Source organism: Rattus norvegicus, chromosome 2 (assembly GCF_036323735.1).
Source record: "Rattus norvegicus strain BN/NHsdMcwi chromosome 2, GRCr8, whole genome shotgun sequence".
Taxonomy (NCBI): domain Eukaryota; kingdom Metazoa; phylum Chordata; class Mammalia; order Rodentia; family Muridae; genus Rattus; species Rattus norvegicus.
This window is the reverse complement of record NC_086020.1, coordinates 151,043,047-151,070,550: the sequence shown is the minus strand read 5'-3', so window position 1 is coordinate 151,070,550 and position 27,504 is coordinate 151,043,047. Positions and strand designations below refer to the sequence as shown.

Here is a 27,504-nt window from a genome sequence, read left to right as displayed (position 1 = left end):
ATATTCAGCCTGCCTCAATAAGTCACTAACTATTTTCTTTGAAGGAGCTTACATGACTGATCAGGGTTGCAGGAAAAATGTACCCAGTTGGTGTATTTATAATGTACAGAAGAACTCTCACCTGAATCTTTTATTTTCTCACAATCTGTGAAATGGATCTTCTGGAAAATAATTCACTGATTCTCAGAAAATTACAACCCCTACCCCCCCAAAATGTTATAGACTATTTCATTGATGTCTGATAATTTTATGTACTTATGAGAACAGCACTTAAAATATTAAAGTGATAATGTCAGCAGCAACATCACACCTTCTAGAATAATAGAAGGCTATGATCATGACCAGTGGAGATTATATATGATGTGGTTCCAGAAAACCCCTCTATGGCCATAAATTGCAATATAACCATGTACACAGCTTCATTCAATCACCTCACTTTTCTCTAGTGTCTGCAGAAAAACCAAGCAAGACTTAGTACCAGCAGTTTCCTATTTTAGTGGAGGGATAGGAGTTGCTTCCTGTCTCTTCATGCTAATGTGGAAGCTATGAGGTCAGGAGACTTACATGTGTAGCCCCTTATGACCAACCGTCTTGCTTCTATACTGTATTTGTAAACACCAAGCAAGAAGGCTCCTGCTTATCATGGATTTATTATTTTATTTAGAGAAATGCGTCCCTGTATATTTCACGAGTCTCTCATAATGACTTGTAATCCTCATAAGTTAGTTTTAAAAATGCTAGAACTGTGGACACATGCTAGCATAACAGTCTCCTTGGTAGCTTGTTGCTAATCTTTTGCCAGATTAAAACAACAGAGTAATACCTTAATTCATTTTTTAAATGTGCCCAAGTAATGTGTCAAAAAAATTGCAATTACGTAGGGTTAGTCAACTAAGCATCAACCCTACTCAAGAAGTAAAGGCCACTAAGGAAATTTGAGAGTAAGAGAGCACCCACCCCTAGGAAAATCACATAGTTGCTTATCTAATGCCAAATATACCTTCCTGAAAACACAAATACACACAGTATTATACTGACTGAGCATGCTATATTTAAATACTTAGAAACTATACATTTATATGTGTATATACATATCTATTATATATGTGTATCCTAAGTTAGCTTCTATATGAAATAATGTGTAAGAACAAGTAATAAAAAACACAAAGCCATGATTTTAAAAGAGAAGAAGGAGGGATCTATGGAAGGACATGGAAGAGGAAAAGGAAAGAGAGCAGTGAAGTAATTATAATCTCAAAAATAATGGCTAGTTTAAATAGTTTTGTACATTAAATCTTTTCCCATGTGTGGCCTCTTATAGTAAGGAATGCATGATGCTTTTACTTACAGTTTACTGGATATAACCAAAACATCAGTGAAGAGGGTGAGATATCGTTTATTTCTTTTCCAGCCTCTTCGGAGAACCGCGGCCCCTTGGCAAACTACGGCTCGATTTTCTTCTCCCACATCTTCCTCAATCATTTCCATGTTGGAAAAAATGCTCCTCATACAGAACTCCACCTAGCAGAGAAAGTATTCAGTGGATAAGTTATAAGACCAGTATTCATACTCTATTTCAAAGGGTAAATGGTGTTAAAATACAGACTCAATTTTCCAAGCATGATTCTGTTGAGGTATAGACAGATTTAAAATGTAACACAAAATATGTCATGTATGAAGAAAACTATTGGGAACATATTGAAGAACTGGGATCTTTTCAGAAGTGGGAATCTTTTCTGAAGAGTCATGGGGTAGTTTGAAGAATTGTAAATGGAAGGATCTAGAGAAATAGTTCTCAAACTGTAAATGCTGCAACACTTTAATGTGGATCCTAATGTTGTGGTAATAACATCCAAATAAGTTACTACACTGCTAATGTATAACCAAAAATTTGAAATTGTTTTGAGTACTAATGTAGATGTAGGTTATGACAGATATCAGATATGGTACTCTGAGAAAATGCCATAACTAAATCTTTGTTAGCTAACATAGTAGATGTGAAGAAATAATCAGGTTATCTAGATGATTTAGTTAGGTCTCTGGGAGGGACTCAGAAGTGCCAGGCTTGGTCCAGCTCAAGTACAGTAAAGAAAGATTCCTGATGGTAACAAACAGATAGATAAAAATAAACAACAAAAAGAAGAAGAACAACAACAACAATAACAAAAATGAAAAAGAAAATAAGCATTCGTCAAAAAATTGTAAAATTGTCTTGTCTAACAAAGGTACATATTTCCCTTGTGGCAAAAGGGACATCTGACTCTCCATTGACTTGTTCTTATAGGATATCAGTTCCCATTCTGACCTTCTTTATTCCTGAAGGGGCTAAAAATACTTTATATAAATTTAAAATCCCCATCTGCGTTTCTGTTCTTTTCCAACATCCTGTCCCCGTCCTCATCATACTAACTCCTAATACGTGCGAGAACCCCCCTCCTCTCTGAGAGTCCTTTTTCCTGACCAACCTATCTCCTTCTTTATCTTCTGATTGTATTCCTTCTCTTTTCCTAGACTTGATCATATCAAACCTGTTTCTTTTCTCTATATCCTGAAATATTCCGGATGCCTCTGAACATTTTCCACTCTTAACCATAACAATATTGCTGCTCTAATAATGCAGTGGCTTCTGCTTTGGTGGTTCCTTTACTTTCCCTGCTCATTCAGTTTGGATATTTAAAATATGAAGTTACTCAAGTGACAGTAATTCATCCCAGAATATGTAATATAATATATGTATATTACATCTTTCAAAGAATTTGTGCAGAAATGTCCTAGCTTCCATTTTTAAGGGACTTAAGACAAACATGAATCAAAGCCTCAAACACAGAACACCTATGGTTGCCATCACACACATCAAGCAATAATGATAGATATGTTTAAATATAGTATTACCTCAGTTTCATGATGAACAAAATTGAAAGTAAATGACCATGTCATGAAAGCTGTGCATTTCTAATCTGAGTCAATGTTAAATTTGAGATTTAGATTCCAATGAATACAAGGTGTGATGGAAAAAATAACAATTTCATGAAAAGCAGAGAATTCTTAGATTTTGGGTTAGATTTACCAGTTTCTTAAGATCATTATCTGAAGTCATGGTGGGTAATGTACATGGGTTGAGAATAAAGTAATCCTCATTTCTAACTTGTACAGTTTTTAAAAATTTACCCAAATTATTCTCCTCTGTAACTCAAATATACCCCTCTCCATGTGATAACTTTGTTTCTGTAGAAGTTTGGTGTTGACTATTGCTACAATGATTACCTTTTCAAGAAACCACTTTAGGTGAGAGTTATTTCACATGATCTGGAAGAATCAAGACAGAACACTTCTTGATACCATAAGTCTATCATGAGAATCAAATTATATAAATACATACCTTTTTAGATGAGCCTGCAATGAAGAATTCATCGAACAATGTGAATTTTCCTTCGCCTCTCTGCCTCTAAACACCAAACCGGTGACTGCAGTGGCTAGAAAGCAACTGTAGTCTGAGGATTCTGTAGTTGTCAGGCTGAAGAACCATTGTGATGTCAATATTCTATGGCTCATGCCATCCGGCAGAGTGACATGTGCATTCCATTTCTCTCCCTCTAGCTTTAAAACATGGAATACACAAGTGGAACCACCAGTATTTGTAATGAATAACATTTTCACAACTATAAGTATACATATATATGTAGACATAGCTACATCTATAGTTAAAAGCCTTTAACGTCCCTGAGAATTAGAGTCAAAGATAGACAGCAGTTAATGGCAGTCCTTATAGATATAGATGAGAGAGGATACAGATACATGGATGGATACATAGATAGACATGTGTATGATAAGAGGAATATTGTGAAATGCATGTGAATCCTAGAAGATTGTCAAGTCTTATTTTTCAACAAAAGGCTCCTTATGAAAAAGGTAGCATGGAGACGACATTAACACTGTGAACCTTAGACCTGAATAGACACAAAATATCAAAGAATTTTAATTGGAATGTGCTTTACTGACAGAGAGTCTGAAACCTTCACACAGTTCTGTGAAGCCAGACAGCTTTGAAGGATACAGAGGAGGACACACAATTATTAATATGCAGTAAATTTTATAGAGTGTAGCCTAGAGACAAAGAATTGTGATTGAAACAACCTGAGAGATACTCTATAAATCTCAGACTCAATCTCCCATCTAAATATCCATAGCATTCCAAACCTTTCTGTCTTGTTCTACAGGATGGAAACTCTCTAAACGTTCTAGAGTATTATTCCTTATGAAGGCGAACTTTATTCTGGCCCCGCTAGTTTTAATTTTTCTCATGATTTTCTCCCTTTTCTCATGGACAGACTTGGTCACATAAAGTTGTTTTTCTCTCTGCCCTGAGCTCTGTATATTGCACTCTCTCATCTATAATCAAAGCCTGCCCTCTATTATTATATAGACTATTCGTTTGATGGTTTGTCTACTGTGTCCTGCAACACAGTTTGAATATTTAAAATATACATTTACTTAACAGAAGGAAATTTTGATTAAATCGTATATTACCCCTTTCAAGAAATTTGGAGAGACACCATTACTTTTACTTAAAAAGCCTTTAACGTTCCTGAGAATTAGAATCAAAGGGAGACAGCATTTAATGGCAGTCCTTATATTTATTCAAGAATAATGTAAAGATATGGTTAAAATATTAGGAAAATGCAGTTCCTCATTAAATAAAATTGAAAGCAAATAATGAATGGAGTGTTGTACCTATTTTATCAGTATTCTGTTTAATTTTGTTGAAAACAATTTGCAGAATACCAGAATTCTTCTACTGTGGGTTGAGGTTACAAATAAAAAATCTTTGCAATCATGGTGCGTTATCAACTTGTTTGGGCATAAAATAATTCTCACTCTTAAACTGGTCAGATATTTTTAAAGGTTTGCAGAAACTTTTCTCCTGTTTATGGAAATGCATCCTTCTCCTCACATGATAACTCTCTATCATTAAGGAATTGGTAGAGAACATTCCTAACATAGTTTTCCAAGACACTGGTGATTTGAATTACTTCACATAGTCTGAACAAATCAAGACAGACCACTTCCAAATAATATAAGTCAATTATGAGTATCACATTTGTTATTGAAATTACCTTTATGGTGAGATAATATGGAATGGAGAACTCTGATTCAATGTAAAATTTTCTTCTCGTTCCCAGCATACAATATTGAACTACATACAGCAGTTAGTTGACAAACTACTGAAGTCTGCGGACTCTGTAGCAGTCAGGCTGACAGAATGTTATGGTGTATTAGAAGAGATGGCATGTTTTGACAATGTGACCCATGCATTTCATTTTCTTTTCCTTCTACCCTTTGGTTTTAAAGCATGTGTGTGTGTGTGTGTGTGTGTGTGTGTGTGTGTTTGTTTGTTTATGTGTGTGTATGTATATATTTTACATATATATTCATATTTCATAAATAGAAACACTGAGATAGATATACAGATTGATAGATGGATGGGTAGATGGTAGATATCTGCATTTTGAAGGAATACTTTGACAAATATTTTGTAATATATATTCACCCCGAAAATTCTTACTACCTAGTTCATTGAATCAATCAAAGGTCAACAAGAAAAATTCAGTATTCAGATACCATGAACTCTGTGGGCCTTAATATCTAACAGAGACAAAACTCACAATTACTTTAAAGATAAATGTGCTTAAGTGAGATAAATTCAGAATGCTGAAAGTCAGACAACACTGAGATCTACAATAAAGAATAGATAATTATGAGTGTATAGTTACATTTTTATAGTAAATCCTAGAGACTCAAAGCATGGAGAATGAACCAACCTGGGAGATAATGTGTAAATGTCATAATTAAAACAGTATACGTTATGTACATTATCCTCATAAAACGATCATGTAATCTTAGAAGGTTTATGATTTTAAAACAAAGGAATTTGAGTGATAGTGTCAAATTATACCTTTTGCAAACTGTATTTCAACTGATGTGTGTAGTTACACAGAACTAATGAAGATAGCACAAGTCTATCAAACTACAATTTTTTTCATGGAGATTGTCTGCTACGTAATTCTAACTGTAAGGAAATACATTGTAGTGCAAGTAATAAAAGAAATACAGAATCAAATCTATGTTCTCGAATGTCCTCTACTTTATTGAGGGTGTGTTTTTCTTCCTACCACAGGCGTCTCCCATTTTCTACTCAGATGTTCCCCATTCTGCACCAGTCAGCCTCGTTCATACACAGTCTTTTTCTCTTTCTCTGCTCTGAACGCTTCCATATGCTGCTGAACATTTTTCTCCAAATAACATACTTTCCAGTAATAATGGAGTGATTACTATTTTTGTAGGTTTTTTTTACTGTGCCCTACTCATATGATTTAAAATTTCATGTATACTTTTCCTATATGAATATCACTCTGACCAAATCATGTTTTATCTTTCAAGAACTATGTACAATGACACCAAAATTTTCATAGACATACTTTAAGATCCCTAGAAATCAAAGTGTGACGGAGAAACAGCAGTCAGTGGTGGTCACCAAACATTTCAAAAATAACATAAAGTTACTTTATAAAATGTACCAGTTTCATGATAGTTTCATGAACTAGTTTCATGATAAAGAAAATTAGAAATAAATGAGCATATTTTTAGCTTCATTCCTTCCTAATGAAAATCGATGTTAAAACATTGAGAGAAGTTTTAAAGAACATAATGTATATATTGGAAATAATAACACTGTTGAAAATCAGAGCGTTCATAGATTTTAGCTTGAAGCCAGACAAGTTTAAAACAAAATATTGTGGTCATCATCATCGTCTGCAAAACAATTAGATAGTCAGGAATATAATACTTTCTTATTTCTTGGATATTGAAAATTTGCATAAAACATTGTCCTGGCAGTTCAGAGCATACCTCTACTCACGTGACAACTTTGAAGTTTTAGGAATTGGTATTGAACATTGCTACCATGAGTACTTTCCATGAACCCACTTTTGAGTTAAAAGTTAGTTCACATGATCTGGAGGAATCAAGACAAAAATGTCTTTATTTCAATACACTACTGTGAGAATCAAGTTAGTTATTATAAACATGCCTTTACACTGGAGCCAGGATTGGAGAAAGTATTACTAATTGTAAAATGATCGCTTTATTTCCTAGGACAAAAAACAAAGTGCTTTTGCACATGGTAGACCAAACACTAAGGTACATTTTTGTCTGATTGCTCTGCTGAGACTTCGAGTACTATATTTGAATAAGTAGGGAGAGAGTGAGAAGCCTTGTCTAGTCCCTGGTTTTAGTGTGATTGTTTCAACTTTCTGTCCATTTATTTTGAAGGTGCCTACTGGTTTGCTCGATATTGCCTTTGTTATGTTTAGGACATTCTGTATTGGGAGAACTGTGTTCTGATGATTCCAAGTAGCCTTGGTTTCTGTTGTTTTCAATCTTGTGCTTGCCTCTTTCCCCCTGGTTATCTCTAGTGCTACCTGCCCATTGCTGTCTGTGACTGGAGCCTGTCTCTACTATGATCCTGGTTGTGTCAGAACTCCCCAGAGTTCAGCTGTTTCTGTGATTCTGTGAGTCTCGCATCCTGTGATCCTGAGGTCCTGAGATCCTGGGTGTGTCAGAGCTCCTTGGAGTCAAGTATTCTCACAGTGTTGCAAGACTAGGTGAGGATCCAGATCCCTGGGTTTACTCCAGTCAGTGGAGCAACTTGAAAGTAACCCGTTTCTCTGTCTGGGCACGGTTCTGTGTTTCTTTGAGTTCTGTGTGGTCATAGTTATGCTGTGTATTGGGAAAACTGTTATGACCTCAAATGTAATGTTGAGTTCATCAGAGCTCCAGTGGTACTGGTTGTGTGAGATCTCCTGGCGTCAAGCTTCCTTTGTGATCCTGGGATCCTGAGGTCCTGTGAATTTCAGAGCCTCTGGGAGTTGGGTTCCCTCTGGGAGTTGTAATAGTGGATGCAGAGCCAGATGCCAGGTGTGCTCTGTGTCCAGGTTCAAGCCATGTTCAGCTGTTCCACTGGCTGGGCCAGGTTCCTATGTCTCTAGATCCTGGGGGATCCAGTTCCTCCAGGTGTTGACTTACATGTTTTGGCCTCTCCTGTCATCCTGTCCATTTCACAGCACCTGTGAGTCAGGCTTCGTCTGGGTGTAGGACAGTGTGCAGAGCCAACACACAATGTGTGCTCATTGCCAGTTTATTCACAATATTTAAGATATGGAAACAGTGTAAATGTTTTTAAATTGATGAATAAATAAACAAAATTGTGAGATATATATATTATATATATATATACATACACACATATATATATATAATATATATATATATATATATTATATATATATACTGTACAAGCCCATTCAATCCTTAAAAACCGGAAATGACACTTGAAAGTAAATTGATAGACCTATAAATATCGTAATTGTTTTAAGTTGGTATACCAAACTGATAAAGGCAAATACTGAAAATTCCCTCTCATCTATGATTGTTAACTTCAAATTTTACATGCAAACATACAGGAAGGAAAACTGAAGAAGTCAAAAATAAAAGGGACCATTTCATATCGCGTAGAGATCCTAGAGAGGGAAACAGCAAGAGAAGTGATAAGAAGCATAAAAATTATGTTCCTCTATTATTTACAGAAATAAAAAATAGTACAAATATGTGTACATAATTACAGACACACATACACACACACAAACACATGCACACGCAAACACACTCACATGTGTGCTATGACACTTTGACTAAAAATGTCCCCACAAAAGCTCATAGACTGTCTACAATGGCACCAAAACTTGGCATAAAAAAATAAACATTCAGTTTTATTTTTTCTGTTGCTTTGGTACTGTTCATGAGACTCTCAAAACAATGTAGGCCATTGCCCTCGGATGTTTTCTAGAGTGTTAAAGACTTTACCTATTGCTGGAGACACAATGCACCTCAGATATAGAACTCGGATTATCCAACATGGATTTGACCTGAACACCACCTTCATCATTATGATATTTTATAATCCTGGAAGTTTTTATACATGCTTGTAATGAAAGCAACCAATAGGTTTACAAAATTGTAAGTGAATTTTGGTCTGAAATATTATGTTGAATTATGCGTATGTCTACAAAATTCTCTGATTCTGTCTATGACCCAGTGCTGAGGAACCTCGTCAGCATAGGGAGGGTCCTTAGTGGGAATGGTAACAGTGCTGATTCAGGAATCACTTGGGGCCAGAAGTAGATGCAAGCTACTATTTCAGGGATTCTGTTTATTGAAGATTCTCATCATTTTTTATTTTCTTCTCCTTTCTCACCATTCCTTAAGCTTCTCAATAATCATTCTTCCTTCTCCCCTTTCATGCTCTTAAATTTTCCCAACTAGAGAGCTGTAACCCTGTCTTTTATTGAGCAAACGTACATCATCAAGGCTTTGCTCACTGTTAATAATCATCAAAACTCCTCAAATTTACATAAATTCTTTTAATCTCAGATCAAGAGTCCCAAACCCTGTGTCCTTAGAGCAGAAAATAATCAGCAAACAGGAGAATATTTCCTTATAGGTTTGCACAGCCCGTTCTTCATAGGTCGCTGTGTACAGCTCTTACACTTTCCTGGTACAGCAGACAGCATTGGTAGTAACTATTTTCACTGGAAGAATAGAAAAGTGACAAACTACTAAAATTAAAATAATCGCTTACAAAGTTTTAACTATCATGTTGACCTCTTAATCTTAAGGCACAGGTCATATTTTACATTCGTGAATTTCCAATTTATTTATAGGAGTAAGTTATCACTTCCATATTGAACAACATCTGTTTCTGCAACCAGCAAATACTACTCAAGTGATTCCAAATGCTGATGGGCTGAGGTGCATTCCTCCTACCACCCCAATGCTTTATATTCTCAAGTGAAAGACACATACAAACAGTCTTTGTTTCTATATGCCTTTTTCATCTCAATGGCGAGACCACTTCCTAACCTACAAGTGCCTAAACTGTCCCCCTCTGATATTCCCACGTTATTACTTGCTGAAGTCTATATTCCTCTTTGTTGCCCTGGACCCCATTGGGCAGCCGTCCAGGGCCGGCTTTTACACTGGCTTTTCCATGTCAGCTGCTTCTCTGTCCTGAACCACTCTCCTTTGCTTCTGTCCTGGTGAATCTCCATGCCTCCTTCCTCCCTGGTCCTTTTTTTTTTTTTTTTTTTTTTGGTTCTTTTTTTTTTTCGGAGCTGGGGACCGAACCCAGGGCCTTGCGCTTCCTAGGCAAGCGCTGTACCACTGAGATAAATCCCTAACCCCCTCCCTGGTCCTTTTATCAAGCATCCTAAAACTGCTGCCTCTGTCTGCACCACCTAGACCCTCGTTATCAAAATCTTTATTAACTCATCAGAACCATCTGAGACAGGTCCCTCATTCATAATTTCAGGACACTACAATAAGCATGAGAATAAACCTGCCTCAATAACATTTTGCATATGGTTTGTCTCAGAACAATTTCCCCAAAATCAGAAAGGTAAACATGAAACAGAAAGGTAGACTTTATTACTCAGCCAAAGTATCATTCATATCAGTCAAAAAGGAGAAACATTACACAGCATAGTAACCAGTAAGCCATTTTTCATCAACAATCTTGTTCTACAAAAGGAAAACAGCAGTCGGAAGATAAGGTATATATTGTAGAGAAAAAAAATGATAGATAACCCTGTAGTCATTCATCCAAAAAGGGGGAAAAGTATATGGCAACAAAATTACAAGGACCTTTATATACTGCTCATTAATAACTCTAAGCATTAACTCTCTCAAACCAATAATATAGACACTACCAGTTTGGATTTAAAACAGTTTCCATCTTTTTCCCACATCCATAAAATACACTTGTTTTCGATACAATTGCATACACTTGTTACAATGCAATAGCCTACATTTCTTTGTGTACGTTTCAGGTCCCATTAATTTTTACATGTTCCTCGTTGTAGAAGTTGTTCAGTTAAAGTTTTGGCAGTCATGTTGGGGAGGCTTTATGGGTGAGTTCAAGGGCTCATGTTAGAAGACTGCAAAGAAAGTGGGAAAAAATCAATTCTATAATATTTTTGTCCTAATAAAATCAAAAGTTTTATACAATTTATTCAGCTTTAAATGATAGAATCAACAGGGTATTATACGGCAATCTAGGTTTTTCATTTTATAAATCTTACTGATTCATGAGCATGGGGAAATATTTCCATTATCTGATATCTCTTCAATTTATAAGATATTTTTGTTGTTGTTTTTGGTTTTATACTTTGTTTTTTTTCTGTTCTTTTTTTTGTTTGTTTTTTTATTAAAATAGAAATTTACTTAGAATTTCTACCAGACACTTAATATTTTGAAGTTAACTGTGATGATGGGGTTTCATTGATTTACATTACAGCAAGTTTGTGATTTTTTAAAGAAGAAATAGTCACTTTGTGGGTAAATTATTTATGTTGCTACATGTCGAGTTTATAAGATATATGAATATTTTTATGGAATATTTAGGCTCACTTATGTTTACTATCATCTGATCTTCATAAGAGAACTTTGACTACTTCAGTACTAATGTGTGTTCCCCTGACATCATTCAGGTGTAATATTTTCCTACTTGTTTACAAATGCTGTAGGAAAAAAGAGTCCATTGTGTATGACCTTAGATGTGCAGAGCAAGCCATTGGTTCCATAATAGTTGACAAGTACCTAGAGGATGGGCAGCAGACTCTGTAAGGAAACTCTAGGTGATAGAATGATTATCATCCTTGCCCAAATAAGACTGTCACTGCTAAATGTTCTTCACTTAACTCAGTATAGAAAGCATTCTCTTCTTACTTGAAATTTCAGCTATTAACATTTCAGACTACAATCAATTATGGCTAATTTCAGATGTGGAAAGAAGAAAAAAAAGTAGCCACAAATGAAGGAATTGCATATTTCTATTTCATTCATAATTTCCTAGGAAAATGAATTTATCTTGTAAAAGAGGAGTGAAAATATGTGACTTGGACAGGGCAAAGAACCTGAACATATGATCCTAAAGAGAATTAACAAGGTATAAAGTGTTGATCTATAGCGGTACTTAGGAATATCATTTATTTCTGAGAAAACAAATGAAAGACCCAGAACTATGTTCAATGCTGTGGTAAAGAAATTACATTGAAGTCTAATCAAAGTGCAGTTGTTTACAACTGAGGTGTAGTGCCCCTTATTGCACCTATTCTGATATCTAATACTGGTTCTTGGCATATTTCATAGGTGTTCAAGATGGGTACATCTATCAGTTTCTTCCCTAACATTTCATCCTGCATACTGCTTTATGTACCTTAGAACTGTGAAGTAAAGAAAGAAGTTTCTAAGACATATCCACACAGAATCAGTTGATTTCTGAGACATCCCTGTAAGATTTATTTGGCAACAGGCACTCAAGCCCCCATATCTGACAGGAATCCAAGTACTATCTAAAACATCCATATTTTGGGAAAAGTCCCATGAAATACTTTAGCAAATGAAAGAATTTCTCTCAAAAGTATTGAAATCATGGCTGGTGCAAGAAATCTAGACAGATTTACGGAGCTCCTGATGTAATAAATCTTAATATATATCGCATAAATTTACTAAGTCACCAAGTTCTTTACAGCATTCTAAATATTAGTCTTACATCCACCAATAGGTGGGGCCATCATACATCATCAAAGAAGTTTCTTAGTACAAAAATGAAGAACATTACAGAAAACAAAAATGTACACACTGAAGAGATACGTGCATAGTGGAATACCTAACACTTGTGAATATATGTATATTATAGCTAAACTCTCCATAGCTCAGGGAACATTGTAGAAAAGGGGTTACAAAGACTGGACATGCCAGCATACTTGAAAGTCTGTTTTGAAATTGCCTTTCATAAAAAAGGGTGCAAAACCACAATGACAGCAGTACCAAGAAGTATTGAGACAATGGTCAAAATTTGATGTGTCAAAAATGATCGGCAGCTAATATGATTGCCAGAATAGTAATTTTTCCAGAAATGATCTGCATGTGGATTATCTAATACACACTGAACATCATGGAAAACATGTTCACACACACAAGAAAATGGACTCAAGATGTATTCATATTTTTAAAGATACATATATACATAAATAAATATATAAAACAATATTGAGATAATTTAAATTTCAGGGACTGAAGGGAGAAAAGTCAGCCTACAGTGCTATAGTTGAACTTTCAATAAACATTTTAAAATAATAATAGTAATCAATGATAATATTATAAACATATAAGAATGGTGGTTCAGGAGGTATCTATAAAGAGTAATTATGGAAATTATCAATTACTTTATTGGAGGTTTCTTCTGACACTTCCATATTTCTAATTTGTATTACAGACCATTACATGATAGACAATTTTTGAATAAAAATATTTCATGATGAGGTCACAGATATAACAAATGTACTGTATTCTTCTGTCCATTTCTGAGTGTATGTAATGCATATAGATATGTGTGTGTAGTGCATGTATGTGTGTATATGTATGCCTATATGTTTGTGTGTGTGTAAAACATATACAGAGCACATCACTAGTGATGAATTTACAGCTTTGAGCTTATTGAAATTTAAGAGACTCCAGTATTTGCCTTTCTCTCTATCCTCTCTCTCTCTCTCTCTCTTTCTCTCTCTCTCTCTCTCTCTCCCTCTCTCTCTCTGTTTCCCTCTCCCTCCTCCACTCCGACTCCCTCTCCTTCTCCGTTTCCCTCTCCCTCTCCCTCTCCCTCTCTCCCTCTTTTTCTCTTTCATCACAGGTCTTTTTGATCATTACTGAAAAATATGTCCGGAATATCTGGGCAAAAATTTCTTGTTAATTACTGTCTCCAATTCTGATTTCCATCCTTGTAGAAGCTTCTGGTATAGAGATGCTGGTGGTACAATACCCAGTTTTGTTTGTTTTTTACAGTATGTTTTGATGACCCAAATTCATGTCCCAAAGGCTGTATCTCAATTGCTAAGTCGCGTATTTTTTCAGGTCATTTTGTATATTCTAAAAACCATGATCCACCTCTAATTTCATCAAGTGTGATGATTAATTTTTATTGTTACTAGAATTTTATTTAGAACTTTGTATCACACTGGATTCTAGTCATAACGCTGAGGGGTTTTTAATGTCATTAGCTTCTGGCAATACTTTGGTAACTGAGGTGGGAAAACTAGTACTAGAAATGGGCTGTAGACTGAAAAATTGCTATATCCGAAAGATTATGGAGAATTATAATCAAGGCACATTGCAGTGTAACCATAACACAATTTAATAACATTTATTATAATAGAAAACAATGTATAATATACACAATGAAATAACTTAAATGAGGGAAAACTATTTGTAACTAATATGGTGAAATAAAAGCAGAAGTAGGATCTTGAAATAATATCTTCTGCTACAATTTAGTAGGAGGTAGACAAGAACATGAAAATAGAATGATCTTAGAATGTCTTCCAGTCATCCTCTACCACTTATAGGTGGTAGTTGTTCTGTTCAATCCTGCTAAATGAAACAAAAAATGTCATTGTTAGAAAAATATTCTCAGATGATAGATTCATGCACTTCAGATAAATGCAAATCAAAACAACACTGAGATTCCACCTCACACTACTCAGAATGGCTAAGATAAAAATTTCAGGTGACAGCATATGCTGGACAGGATGTGGAGAAAGAGGAACGCCCCTCGATTTTTGGTGGGATTGCAAACTGGTACAACCACTCTGGAAATCAGTCTGGAGGTTTCTCAAGAATTGGACATTCCACTACCTGAGGACCCAGCTATAACTCTCCTGGGCATATACCCAAAAGATCTTCCAACATACAACAAAGATACATGCTCCACTATGTTCATAACAGCCATATTTATAATAGCCAGGAGAAGGAAAAAACCCAGATGCCATTGAAACAGTGGAATGGATTCAAAAACTGTGGTACATCTACACCATGGAGTACTACTACTCAGCTATCAAAAACTATGACTTCATGAAATTCCTAAGCAAATGGAATGAACTAGGAAATATCATACCGAGTGAGGTAAATGAATCACAGAAAAACACACTAGGTATTTTCTCATGGATAAGTGGATATTAGTCAAAAAGCTTGAATTACCCAAGATGCAATCCACAGACCACAGGAATCTTAAGTAGAAGAATGACCAAAATATGTATGCTTCCACTCCTTCTTAACAGGGGTAAAAATATTTTTAAGAGGGGATATGGAAGCAAAGTTTTGAGCATCAACTCAAGGAATGGTCATTCAGAGCCTGCCTCTCATGTGGCCCATATATATACAGCCACCAAAACTAGAGATAATATTGTCACAGCTAAAAAACAATGCATGCAGAAAAGGACTGGATACAGATCTCTTCTGAGAGACATATCCAGAGCATGTCCAATACCGAGGTCAATGTTTGCAGTAAACCACTGAACTGAGAACAGGACCCCTTGGGTGGAATTAGAGGGAGTATAGAAAGAATTGAGAGAGCTTGCAACACCATAAAAACAACTTTGCCAACCAAGCATGCTTTCAGGGACTAAACAACCCCCGAAAGTCTATACATGGACTGACTCAGGGCTACAACTGCATATGTAGCAGAGAAGAGCCTTATTGGGTCACCATTGGAAGGGAAGCGCTTGGTGCTGCCAAGGTTGGACCCCAATACAGGGGAATATGGGGTTGAGAGAAAGGGGGATGTGTAGGGGGAATACCTGTATGGGGGAGGGTTAGGGGAGGGCTTGGGGGATTATGGACAGGAAATAGGGAAGGGGAATAACATTTGTAATGTAAGTAAAGAAATATATCTAATAAAAATTTTAAAAAACTTTGCAAGCCGTCCCTTTGTGCACTTTAAATAATGAATATTTTGAATTGTGATTTGGATTGTATCATTAAAAAATAGTATAAATTAAAAAAGAATATGAAGCACGATTAAAATAAAAGTAATATTTCAATATGTTTTCTTAAATCTATACAAAGAATTACTTGAGTTATCAATGGATATGAATTTGAGTGTCACTAACTAATGATCAGGAGTGTTTTAGCCTCTATCATTCTTCACATATCTTTTTAAGTGGATCCTCTTCAATTTAATATTTATACCAATGCTAAAAATTTGGCAAGATTCTCTCTCATAGGAATTTAAAAAAAATTAGTACTTTTACAGTAGGATAGCTAAGCATGTTGACAGTGGTACAGGACTTACTCATGCAGAATGTTTTAATGGATACATGAATCAAATAATTGTTTCCACATGATCTCATCCAAAATAATATTTTCATATGAATGATACATCCTATGAATTAGGAAACATGGGAAAAAAGACAATATTGTGGCTTTCTTATGGTGGTAAATAGTTTATTGTACTTAACTGTATGTATATAGATGCACATAATTATATGAGTATATAAATATATATAGCATATATTTAAGCATAATTTAATGAAATTTTTGTTTAAAACATTTCCCATATTCTAATATAATTTTGTGACCTCTTTGCTCCTTTGAGAATTACAAATATATGAAATCACAGAATGATATTGTCCTTCCATTCCCTTGATGTCTAAATAAATCTTTTCATACCTGAAGGACCATTCTTATAGAGCAACATATGAAATATTTAAATTTTATCATTGCAACAGGTTTTTCTATTGTGTCCACCTATGATTTCATTCATAGTAGTTGATTTGCCAGAAGAATTTATGAAATCTTCAGATGTCTTTAATCCATCAGACCTTTTGTCTATGTGGATGCAATATTTATTATCATTTTCAAATATTTGAATATAATTGTCAATCATAATTTGCACAAGAGATATCTGTAATACACAAGACAAATTCAAGAGTGTCATTTCACAGAGTTTACAAAATGGAAACTTAAAAATGAAATCCAAAATTATGAGAAAAATAACAGTTGCCACAAACGGATAGGAACCCATGAAATGAAGTTTCTGAAATGGGTGCTCTATGTTCTTGGCATTTTACTAAAACTTGTTAACGTTTCATGTAGATTGCAAGGAATAGAAGGCTACTCCACCAAAGCAACATTTCAGAACTGACATGGTGCTAAATACTGTGAGTGAATCAAATTGATGACAGTGGTTTCTTGAGTTTTTTGGAGGAGCTGTGTGTAAAGTATTCATAATAGTATAAAGTAATTCTCATTTCATTTATCAATCCTTTTATATCTCCATTGGTATCAACCTCCCTCCATAAATTTCAAAAATTACAATTAAATAAAGTCTAAAATTTAAAGTCAAAATTTAAAAAATCAAACTAAAATTTGAGAACATCTGTAAAAATGCACTGTGTGAGATGTGTTTTGCCATTAGGTGTTACACATTATACCCTTTTGGCCAAACAGGTTTACTTGCAAATGTGCATTGAAGTAAGTCACTTGGTCTGGTTCAAGTCCTCTGGATTTTGCTACACCATCATTACTGGAACTCCCCAGAAATGCCTGTCCTTCTATAACCTGGTATCTTGTTGTTGCCTTTAATTGTTGTGATCTTTCAGCTTTGAATCTGCAGGACCCCCCTGCTTCATATGGTCCAGCAGCAGGATCTAGGCACCCCTACGTATATGTAGCAGATGTGCAGTTTGATCTCAGGTAGTTCCCTTAATTAGTGTGCAGGGATTGGCTGTCCCTCTCTTGTCTACCACTGGATTGGCTTCTTTTAGCTGGATTGCGTTGTCTGGCTTCAGTTGGCATAGATGCACTTATTCCTGTTGTGAATTGTTGTATGAGAGTGAGTTGGTGTCCATGGAAGTTCTACACTACAGAGTTAAAGGAGAATGGATGGAAGACGTGGTTGTGAAGATGGGCCTTGGATGAAAGGACTGCAATCAGGTTATAGAGTAAAGAAATTAGTGAAAAATATTAATGTGTATGGGTTTATATAAAATTAACAGCTACAGTAGATCTGGGGATCCTGAAAGTGTACCTGAAATATGGTAGTGTTAAAATAATGGAAAGCATACAAAATAACACACACCATTTCTTGGACTACCATTCTAAGTGCAGCATATGGCTGTCTAAAACATTAATACCTAAAATCAAAGAAAGAAGAATCAAAGAATATCTAAGAAGAAAGAAGGAAAAAACAAAAGAAAGAAATGACTTACTTTATTCTATATCAACAATCTCCCTTCCCACACTTCCTGAAATAGATCAAAATATATTCCTCTCCACTCTAGAAGAATGCAATCCTAAGGTTTCCTTTTGCAGTTATGATCTTTATAAAGGGTTCCAAATTCCTGTATCACAATTAGAATTTTGTTTCCATAGGCAAAAATCAGATCCCTTTACCTTTCTTGAGACAACTTTCCCAAATAATGAGTTGCTAGAAGTCCAACCCCATAGGACATGCGAAGCAAGGCGGATCAATAACCTTTTAGTATCTAGCTTATTCATGGGCGAGTCTTTTATTATCACTAATAGACAAATGAGATATTTCAGTAGTATAAAGTTTGGTTCTGGGATCTGTTGTAGAAGGCTAAACAACGAAAAGGAGAATGTTATGTTAGATCAGCTTAGGAGTAATGTTAGTTACAAAACTAACTACAAAAAAACACAAGGTAAACATTTTGTAGACCAACTCAAGTTTAATCAGAAATCAAAGATGTAAGAATGTATAACTAGAGTATTATATAAAATATTTTCTACAGCTGATTTTTCTGAATATAATCAAGGGAAACTTTTTTAAAATATGTATGAATTTCTGTATACTAGATGAGCTAGAGAACTGTGTCAGGATACCTGGTATTAAAAGAATGAATATTGTTGCAGACTATGTGTGTTTTACGTGTGAAAACAGCCAGTATTATTGAACAGCAAAACATCTTTCCAGCCACCATGAAGACAAATTTAATATCTAATGTAGTATGAATCCAGGTAACACCCTTGTGACACTCTAGAATATAAGGAGCAGAAAACACACTAGGGACCCTACACAATGCAGTTATGAAAGCTTCTTTTACAGTCAAGGAAGAGATGTAGAGGTCCTATGCAATGGGAGCTCAATGCGCCTCTTAAATACGAAATCTTCCTATGGATCATCGCACAGGAGAATAATTCAAAGAAGTCAGTGATGTACCTGACTTAAACTTCTCTAGGTGGTTGTAGTTGAGAAAGAAGAACTCAGTTATAGCTTCATGTTCTAATCAATGACATCCTTAACAAGTGAAATATTCACAATAGCATGGCAATAATGCTATGAAGCATGTATCCCACATGTATTATACGCAATACTTCTTTTAATATGTCTTACCCAATAACTAAACCCATACTCTATGCTGATGTGCACACAATGTGTTACATAGGCTGTCTTCTAAACCATAAGAGTATTAAAGGAGAGGACTCCCATGTGGGATTACAGACATGATTCAACACTCTAGCTTGAGAAATGCACATTCTTAAAAACTGACAATACAAGTATGAGATAAGTAAACCTCTTGGCATGGGATATCATTCCAGCCTGTAATCCTGTAAACACAAGGCTATGAATCTTACAAAAGCACTGCTTCTATGTTTGTGCAGATCCCCACATGCTTAACTGTATCATTACCTTTGAATGGCACTAATTTTTCCAGCCAGAGTTCCTTCATCTGGGATGGTGAGCCAATTTTCATATAAATTGGAAGTCAGGAGGCTTCCGTCTATATTTGAAATAAAGTCCTTTTTTAATGGAAATAAAAAAAGGAATGGTTAATGTACATTTTAGAAAGTACTTGAAAAACTTTTTTTGTTTAAAATTAGCAGTTTAGACCAGTGATTCTCAACTTGTGTGTCAAAATCCTTTTGGGGGTCACCTATAATATATCTTCCATATCAGTTATTCTATCCATTTTTTATAATTAATATCGTAGCAAATTTTTAATTAGGAACAGCAACAAAATCATGTACTGGTTAGTAATAACCAACTCATGAGGAAAGGTGTTACTGTAGTAGTATTAGTATGGCTGAAAGTCACTGGTTGAGACCCTATTTCCAGAAAAATTTCCCAAACTTTCATCTCCCCAGAATCTTGGCTCAAAAGTGGAACTTATATGCAGGATCTTGTGTTTTCCTACCTATGACTTGAATCAAAGAAGCAGAGTCCTAGGTGCTATAGCGATGAAACAAACCTATTTTCCTTTCAAATTGCCTCTCCTGACTTCTAGTCCACAGCACTACTTGCCATCATAGATCTACACTCTACTTCCCAATCCTAAAGCTCTCTCTGCCTTGACAGAAATCAGCTCCCATGTGGTACATCCAGACAGCAGCCAATCATACCTGCCCTCTGATAGGCTCCATCCAGCATCTGACTATAATAGGGTAGGAGGAGCCAGAGCCAATCATTGCATCTTATGGATTAATGAGGGACTTGTATGGAAGAAATGGGGGAAGGATTCAATGCCATGACATGAATGAGACAGGAACTCCATAAGAAGAGATAAAGAATGGGAGAATCCCAGGTGTTCTTGTAGCTGTAAATTGATTTGAATGCACAAGGCTACATTCAGTCACTGATCTTAATTGTCTACCCAGGATGTGATCCCAAGTTTCTGACAATGAGAACCAGAGACACTTGGCAATCTCAAGGGCCAAGGAGCAAACATTTGGTACCTTTGCTTAATGTTATTAAGCATGGTTAATCCCAGAGCATTATCTTTTCTCTTGGTGTCTGGGCCATAGCTACACAGGGTTCTGAAATATGAACTCAGATCACGGCTAAAACAAAAATAAAACAATGATATTTCCTCTAGTGTCACTGTAGCTCACTGGCAATTTAAGAGCTTAGACAAGTTAAGTGTCAGTTAGGCTAATTCTTGACCATTTGACTTGGAAGTTGAATGTCAATATCTGGCAAAAGTGAAAGTGCTGGTTTATTTTTGATTGAGAAGCTTAACAATTTCATGTATCTACTGGACATGGAACAATATCCAAATTCTTTATCCTTTTGTACATCAGTGGTGGACTAGACATTTTGAACTGTTATATATGAGGGATATGTCTTGGTAATAATTAAGACATGTATTTTGTTAAACACACTTTTATCACTGCTATTACATGTTCAGCTAATATATCACACGGTATTGTCAGAGTTGAAATCAGTTTGGACATTTGTAACGCCAAACTAAACCCCCTTTGATATATGAGGAAGTTCACTCTCAGCAGAAGCTGGTCACCGTTGTCTTTGTGATGATTCTGTGGGTTTGTCAGCTTTTAACTGCCATGCCTCTTATCAGGAGGTCATGTGTCCATTGTTCCAGGAAACAGACATTGCCATATAAACTCTAGGACAGAAAACATGTGTGCATCTCTAGAGGGATGTTTAATGTTGGAGATGTAAGACTGAGACTACAACCAACACACATTCTTCATTCCACTTAATGCATATTTCTGTGTCAATCTTGTCCCTCAGGGAACACTGTGAATTTTCAGATATAGTTTTGAATAAATGATCAGAACTTTGTCCTTTTTCTGCAATTATAGACATCATATCCTGTGTGGGATAAGGATAAGTTTGTATTATTAAATATACACACATCTGAATCCAAATAAGTCATTTATTGGGAACCTCGGTTATGGCAGTTTTGGATACAGAGTTATAAGTGAGACACTGAACCTTTCCTTGTCTCCCAATTTGAAACATCATGGTGTAGACTCTGTGCCCCAAAGCATTTTAGTGAATGGTCCTCTATTACAGTTTGTTACCTCCTATTAATGTATTTCTCAAGCATGCCATCCTAAGTAACTATATGGATACTGTCCTTTAAGAGTTCAAATTACTATGTTACTTCCTGTCTGTCATGGCCCCTATTATGAATCCTACTTTTTGCATTTTTACGAAAGATTTTTTCACCATTTTTCTGAGACTTTTATTTCCTTTTTCTGTGACTTCTTATTTTTCAACATGTCTCAAGTGCTGCCACATTTAAGAACCCAAATATGTCTACCATTCTTCCATAATTTTACTCTGCAAAAATGACTATCATGTAGAGATTTGTTCCATATATTCTCTAATTTCAATTGATTACGTGACCAAAAATATGGTTACTAGATAATTCTGCTCTAAAATACTTAAGAAATGGGCAGTGATCCTCATGTGTGTGACAAGATAAATATGTTCACCTGAAGAATAATTTCCAAGCACAATTATATTGCTAAAGTAGATGCTGGACTATAAATATTTATTTCCTTAAGATGTTTACTATCTCATTTAAAATAGGTTGAGCCATATTATTGCATTTATACATCGTCCACTATGATTAGTATGTTAATATGTAACAAAACCAATGTGTATATGTAATTGCTTGATAATGTAAGTGTCTGTTGATATTTTTATTTATAAAAGATTGAGTAATCACAGAGGCAATGATATTAAGGGAGACTCCAGATTAATATGGAGTCATAAAGAAGCTCGATGACTTTACCATTGGGTAATCTGAAGGACACTTCCATAAACACATATCCTTCAACAAGCTTTTTGGTTTGTGTCTTTGATACAGTCAGTGTAAAATGGGAATACTATATCTTTCAATTAAGTGATTCGAATTTCAATGGAACTTATTTCTATTTTAAAATGATTTACCCTCAGGGATAAGCTATCTAAACATTCCTCAGTTTGATCGAATAACTTACTTAGAGCAAAGGTGTTGTAGAAACCCAAAATGATACTCACAATTATTGGGGTAGGCAGCTTATTGCCTTCAAAAATACTTGTAAGAGGTTGACCAAAGAAACTTTTCTTCCTAGATCGTAGTCGATTTGGAGACAGCACAGTTGGAATGGTATGTACATTGCATTCATGTTTCTCTGAACCTAAGAAAGAAGGGAAATCATTGTAATCCCTTTTCATTTATAGCCCTCAATTCAGAAAGAGATACCTGTTAAAGTACTAGAAACATGGAAAACATCAACTCGACAAAGAATATTCAAAGACTAACGGAATAAAGAAATAAAATACAAAAATCTAAAAGGAACAGACCAAGTCACACATAAAGTTGACTGCATATGACTAACACCTGGATTTTCAATGGACATTTTAAAATATAGATGAGCCTGGCTCAACCTTCAACATATTGTCAAAGAATACAGATACTATCCTAGGCTTTATTACTGAGTAAACGTGACATTCCTATCAACACAAGAGGAGAAACTTTACATAGTATAACCACCAGTAAACCACTTTTCTTCAGCAGTCTTGGTCTACAAAAGGGAAACAGCAGTCTGAATTTATGGTCTATGTACTCAAGAAGAGAGAAATGATAAATAAAACTGTAGTCTTCAACAAAAGAGGGGAAAAAGTATACAGCAACAAGAAAATAACAAAGACCCATGAATAAAGGAAAGCATACACTGTCTCACAGCAGTAATATACAGACTATCAGTCGGATAAGAAAACTGGTTCCATCTTTGGCCTTTATCCAAAAAACACACTTCTATTGGATACAGTTGCATACACTTTTTAGGGTGCAATTGCCTATATTTCGCTCTGTAGGTTCCGGGTCCCATTCACATCTTCATGTTCATTGGTGTTGTCCTTGTTCAGTTAATGTTTTGGAAGCCATTTGGGGAGATTTTATGCATGAGGTCAAGGGAACATGGCAGAAGACTGGGAGGAAAGTGATAAAATATTCCCGTTCTGTAATATTGTCTCTCCTACTAACATCAAACTCTTATAAATTGTATCAAACTTTAAAAGGATAGAAGCAAAATGCTCTTATAAGTTAGTCTAGGTATTTCACTTTATTTATCTTACTGATTCATGAGCATGGGGAAATCTTTCCATTATCTGATGACTCTTCAATTTATAAGATTTTTTTGTTGTTTTGGGTTGTATTATATGTTCTTTAGTTTTTTGTGTTTCTAATCATAAAAGTCTTTAATTCCTTGCTCAGAATTTCCTCAAGTAACTTAACACTTTGGAAATTTACTGTGGGAGATTGTGTTTCATTGATTTAGGTGTCAGGAAATTTGTGATTTTTATAAAGAAGGAAACTCACCTTGTGTGTTAATTTCCGGTGTAACTACATGTTGAAAGAGTTTACAAGGAATTTGAGTATTCTTATGGAATATTACTCTCTTATGCTTACTACCATATAATCCTCAAAAAGAGATACTTTGACTTCTTCATTTCTTATGTGTGTCTCTTTGGCCTCCCTCGATTGTAGTGTTTATCTGCTTGTTTACAAATGTATGAAACAGAGGACATTGAGTTTGCTCAAAGATGAGCACAACAAACCACTGGTTCTGTAATAGTTGATAAGTTACTAGATGGGGGGCAGCACACACTGTAAGGAAATTCTGGGTGATAGGCTCATTGTCCTTGCAGAAAGAAGGCTGTCACTCCTGAATGTTCTTCATTTAACGCAGTAAGAAAAGCATTTCCTTATTGCTTGAAATTTCAACTTTTAACATTTCAGAATATAATCAATTAAGGCTAATTGCAGGTGTGGAATAAAGAAAACTAAAGTAATCAAAAATCAAGGAATTTTATATTTATATTTCATATATTTGGTATTGTACTAGGAAAATGAAATTATCTTGTTGTAGAAGAGTGAAAATGTGTGACCTGGACAAGTCAAAGGACCTGCACGGATGATCCTAAAGAGAAATAACAACGCATACAATGTTGAACTTCAAAAATGTACTAAGGAATAATACTTTTTTCTGAGAAACCAAACGAAAGACCAAGAACTATGTTCAATTCTGTAGTAAAGAAAATACATTAAAGTCTAATCAAAGAACAGTTATTTTGAACTGAGCTATTAGTGTCACTTATTGCACCTATTCTGATATCTTGCCACATGTTTACTTCATACTTTATCGGGGTTACAGTTCGGTACAACTATCAGTTGCTTCCCTAACATGCCAACCTGCATACTGTTTCTTTTACCTTCCAACTTTGATTTAAATCTAGAGTTTATCTAAGACACATCAAGCTTGAATGACTTCTGAGACATCCCTGTAAGATTTGTTTGGCAACTGGTACTCAAACCCCCAACCTTGACAGAAATATAATTGCTAACGAAAGCATCAGTATTTGGTGGAAAGTCACATTAAATATTTTAACAATTGGAAAACTTTCTCTCAAAATAGTTGAAACCATGGCTGGTGTTAGAAATCCAGTCAGATTTGTGTAGCTAGTCTCTTTATGAACTTTAAATTTTATCACATTAATTCACTAATTCTGCCATGTTCTTTACAGTTTTCTAGATATTAATCTTATCTCGTCAAATAAGTGGGGCCTTCATTCCTCATCAAAGACCTCTCTGTACAGAAGATGGAAACCATTACAGAAAACGAAATCTAGACACAATGAAGAGATAGGTGCATTGTGAAAAGCCACCACGAGTATTTGCTTTAGAGCTCAGGGAACATTGTAGAAGGGAGGTTACAATCACTGTGAGAGACAGCCTTCTTGAAAGTCTGTTTTGACATAGCCTCTCATAAAAGTAGGTGAAAAACAACAATAATAACCATATCAATGGAATATTAAGGCAATGGTCAAATTTTGATATGTCAAAAGTTATAGGCAGCTAATGATGACTGAGAGTATATTAAATTTCCAGAAAAGGCCTTCATATGTATTGTCTAATACACAATGTATAGCATGGAATCCATATTAACAAAACAGAACAAAATGGACTCATGTTTTATTCATATCTTTAAAGATGCAAATATATATAAAACAATATTGAAAGTGCAGTGACAATGATGGACTTGAGGGAGCAAAGTCAGGCTACTGTGCTATAATCCAATTTTCAATAAAAATTTAAAATAATAATAGTAATTAGATAAAAATGTTTGAACTTATATTTATTGGAGTTCAGGAAGGACCAAGAAAGTGTAAATTTTGAAATTTTCAATTACTTTACTGAAGGTTTTCTCTAAGACTTTCACATATCAAATTTATATTAAAGACCCTTTTGTGATAGACAAACCACATATAAAGAATATTTCATGTTGAGGTCTCAAGTTATGAAGAGAGATACAACAAATATGCTGGATGCTTCTGTGCATTTCTGAGTGTATGTAATACAGTATGTAGTTTTGTGTGTGTGTGTGTGTGTTTGTGTGTGTGTGTGTGTGTTTGTGTTTGTGTGTTTGTCTGTGTGTATGTGTTTGTGTGTGTGTGTGTGTGTGTGTGTTCCTATGTGCTTGTGGGTATATAAAATACATGCAGAAATCATCACTGGCGATATATTTAGATTTTAGGGCTTATTTACTTTTGAGATGAACCTCCATTACTGGTCTTTGGAGGGGAGCATTGACAAAGGGTCTCTTTTGATCATTACTATACAACATGATAGGAATATCTGTCCAAAAAGCTTCTGTTAATTACTGTGTCCAACTGCCATCTACTTTCAGGTAGAAGCTTTTGGTCAACCTCTAACATAAACTCAGGAGCAGTAGAAAGAGGTACTTAAATTAGGAGGCAAATTCTAACAGTAGGATAATTCCTAGAATGCATAGGTGAAATGTTCCTTCACATGCTCCAGTAAATCCTACGTTGCTGTTTGTTACAAATCACATTTTCAGTGCTCAATGATTCTAACTGTAAGTTATGGTAGTAGAACAAGTAAGTATACACACCTAGAGGGCCTTCACAGGGAAGAGGGGCAGCTGGACTTCCTGGCCGTGCATACTCCCCAGGAGTGCATGTCCTCCCAGTGGGGCAGCTGCTCAGTCCACGTTCGGTTTTCTTCACGTTTCTGACATTTGCTGCAGTGTTCGGGGAACATGAGGACTTGGCTCCGGGAGGATGAGATAGGGAAGTTTCATGCGACACTGCAACCACATCCTCTCCAAAAATTTTTGGACAGTTTTCGATCATAAATGTTACCAGAGAAATCTGTGTTAAAAGAGGGCGAACACAGAGTGTCTCTGCTAGTTTGCCTGGCTGCAAAACACATTTTCCTTATTAGTCTTGGAGAAAAAAAATGTGCAGTTCAAAATTCTGAGATAAAGTTAGCTGTTAGAAACTATAGGGGCTGGCTTTGTCATAAATTTAAAAGATTGTGAGATCAAATGTACAAGTGTGGTCATCACAGTGCAATGTTATATAAGAGGATGATTTCCAGGTTCTATATTGTGATGGCCAGTATGTGATGCATACTGTCCACTGAAATAGCTTTGGTTCCATTTGATACATCCACGTGTGAGCATGATTGTGAGAATGCTCCTAGAAAGGCAGAACTATGGAGGGAAATGCGGGCCCCATCTTACTGAAAGTTCCCATGGGCTGCCTAAAAAGCCAGAGACAGTCAAACCCGTCTGAGCAGTTACATTCCCATGTCTCAGTACAGCGCAATGGTAACAGCTGCATCAATATCTCACTGTAAGTGTCATTTCTTCATATATCCTTAATTACTTAATCTTGAAACAGCGATGACTTAGTGGAGAAGTAATGGTAACTTCTTGATCTTATGGTTCATTATATTGGGAGGTATTTCAAATAAGTTCTTCTTGGAGGAAATG

At 35.4% G+C, this 27,504-nt stretch overlaps 1 protein-coding gene across 1 annotated transcript in view; it reads right to left on the bottom strand.

Moving 5' to 3' along the window:
• The window catches only part of LOC134478905 (uncharacterized), a 91,496-nt gene that overhangs the window by 43,605 nt on the left and 20,387 nt on the right, over nucleotides 1-27,504 (bottom strand). Inside the window, 8 exon segments of the mRNA XM_063282809.1 lie at nucleotides 1,349-1,521; nucleotides 8,518-8,576; nucleotides 16,618-16,852; nucleotides 18,343-18,529; nucleotides 19,601-19,710; nucleotides 21,386-21,523; nucleotides 22,703-22,842; nucleotides 26,620-26,878. Coding sequence (XP_063138879.1) covers nucleotides 1,349-1,521; nucleotides 8,518-8,576; nucleotides 16,618-16,852; nucleotides 18,343-18,529; nucleotides 19,601-19,710; nucleotides 21,386-21,523; nucleotides 22,703-22,842; nucleotides 26,620-26,878 — 1,301 coding nt within the window.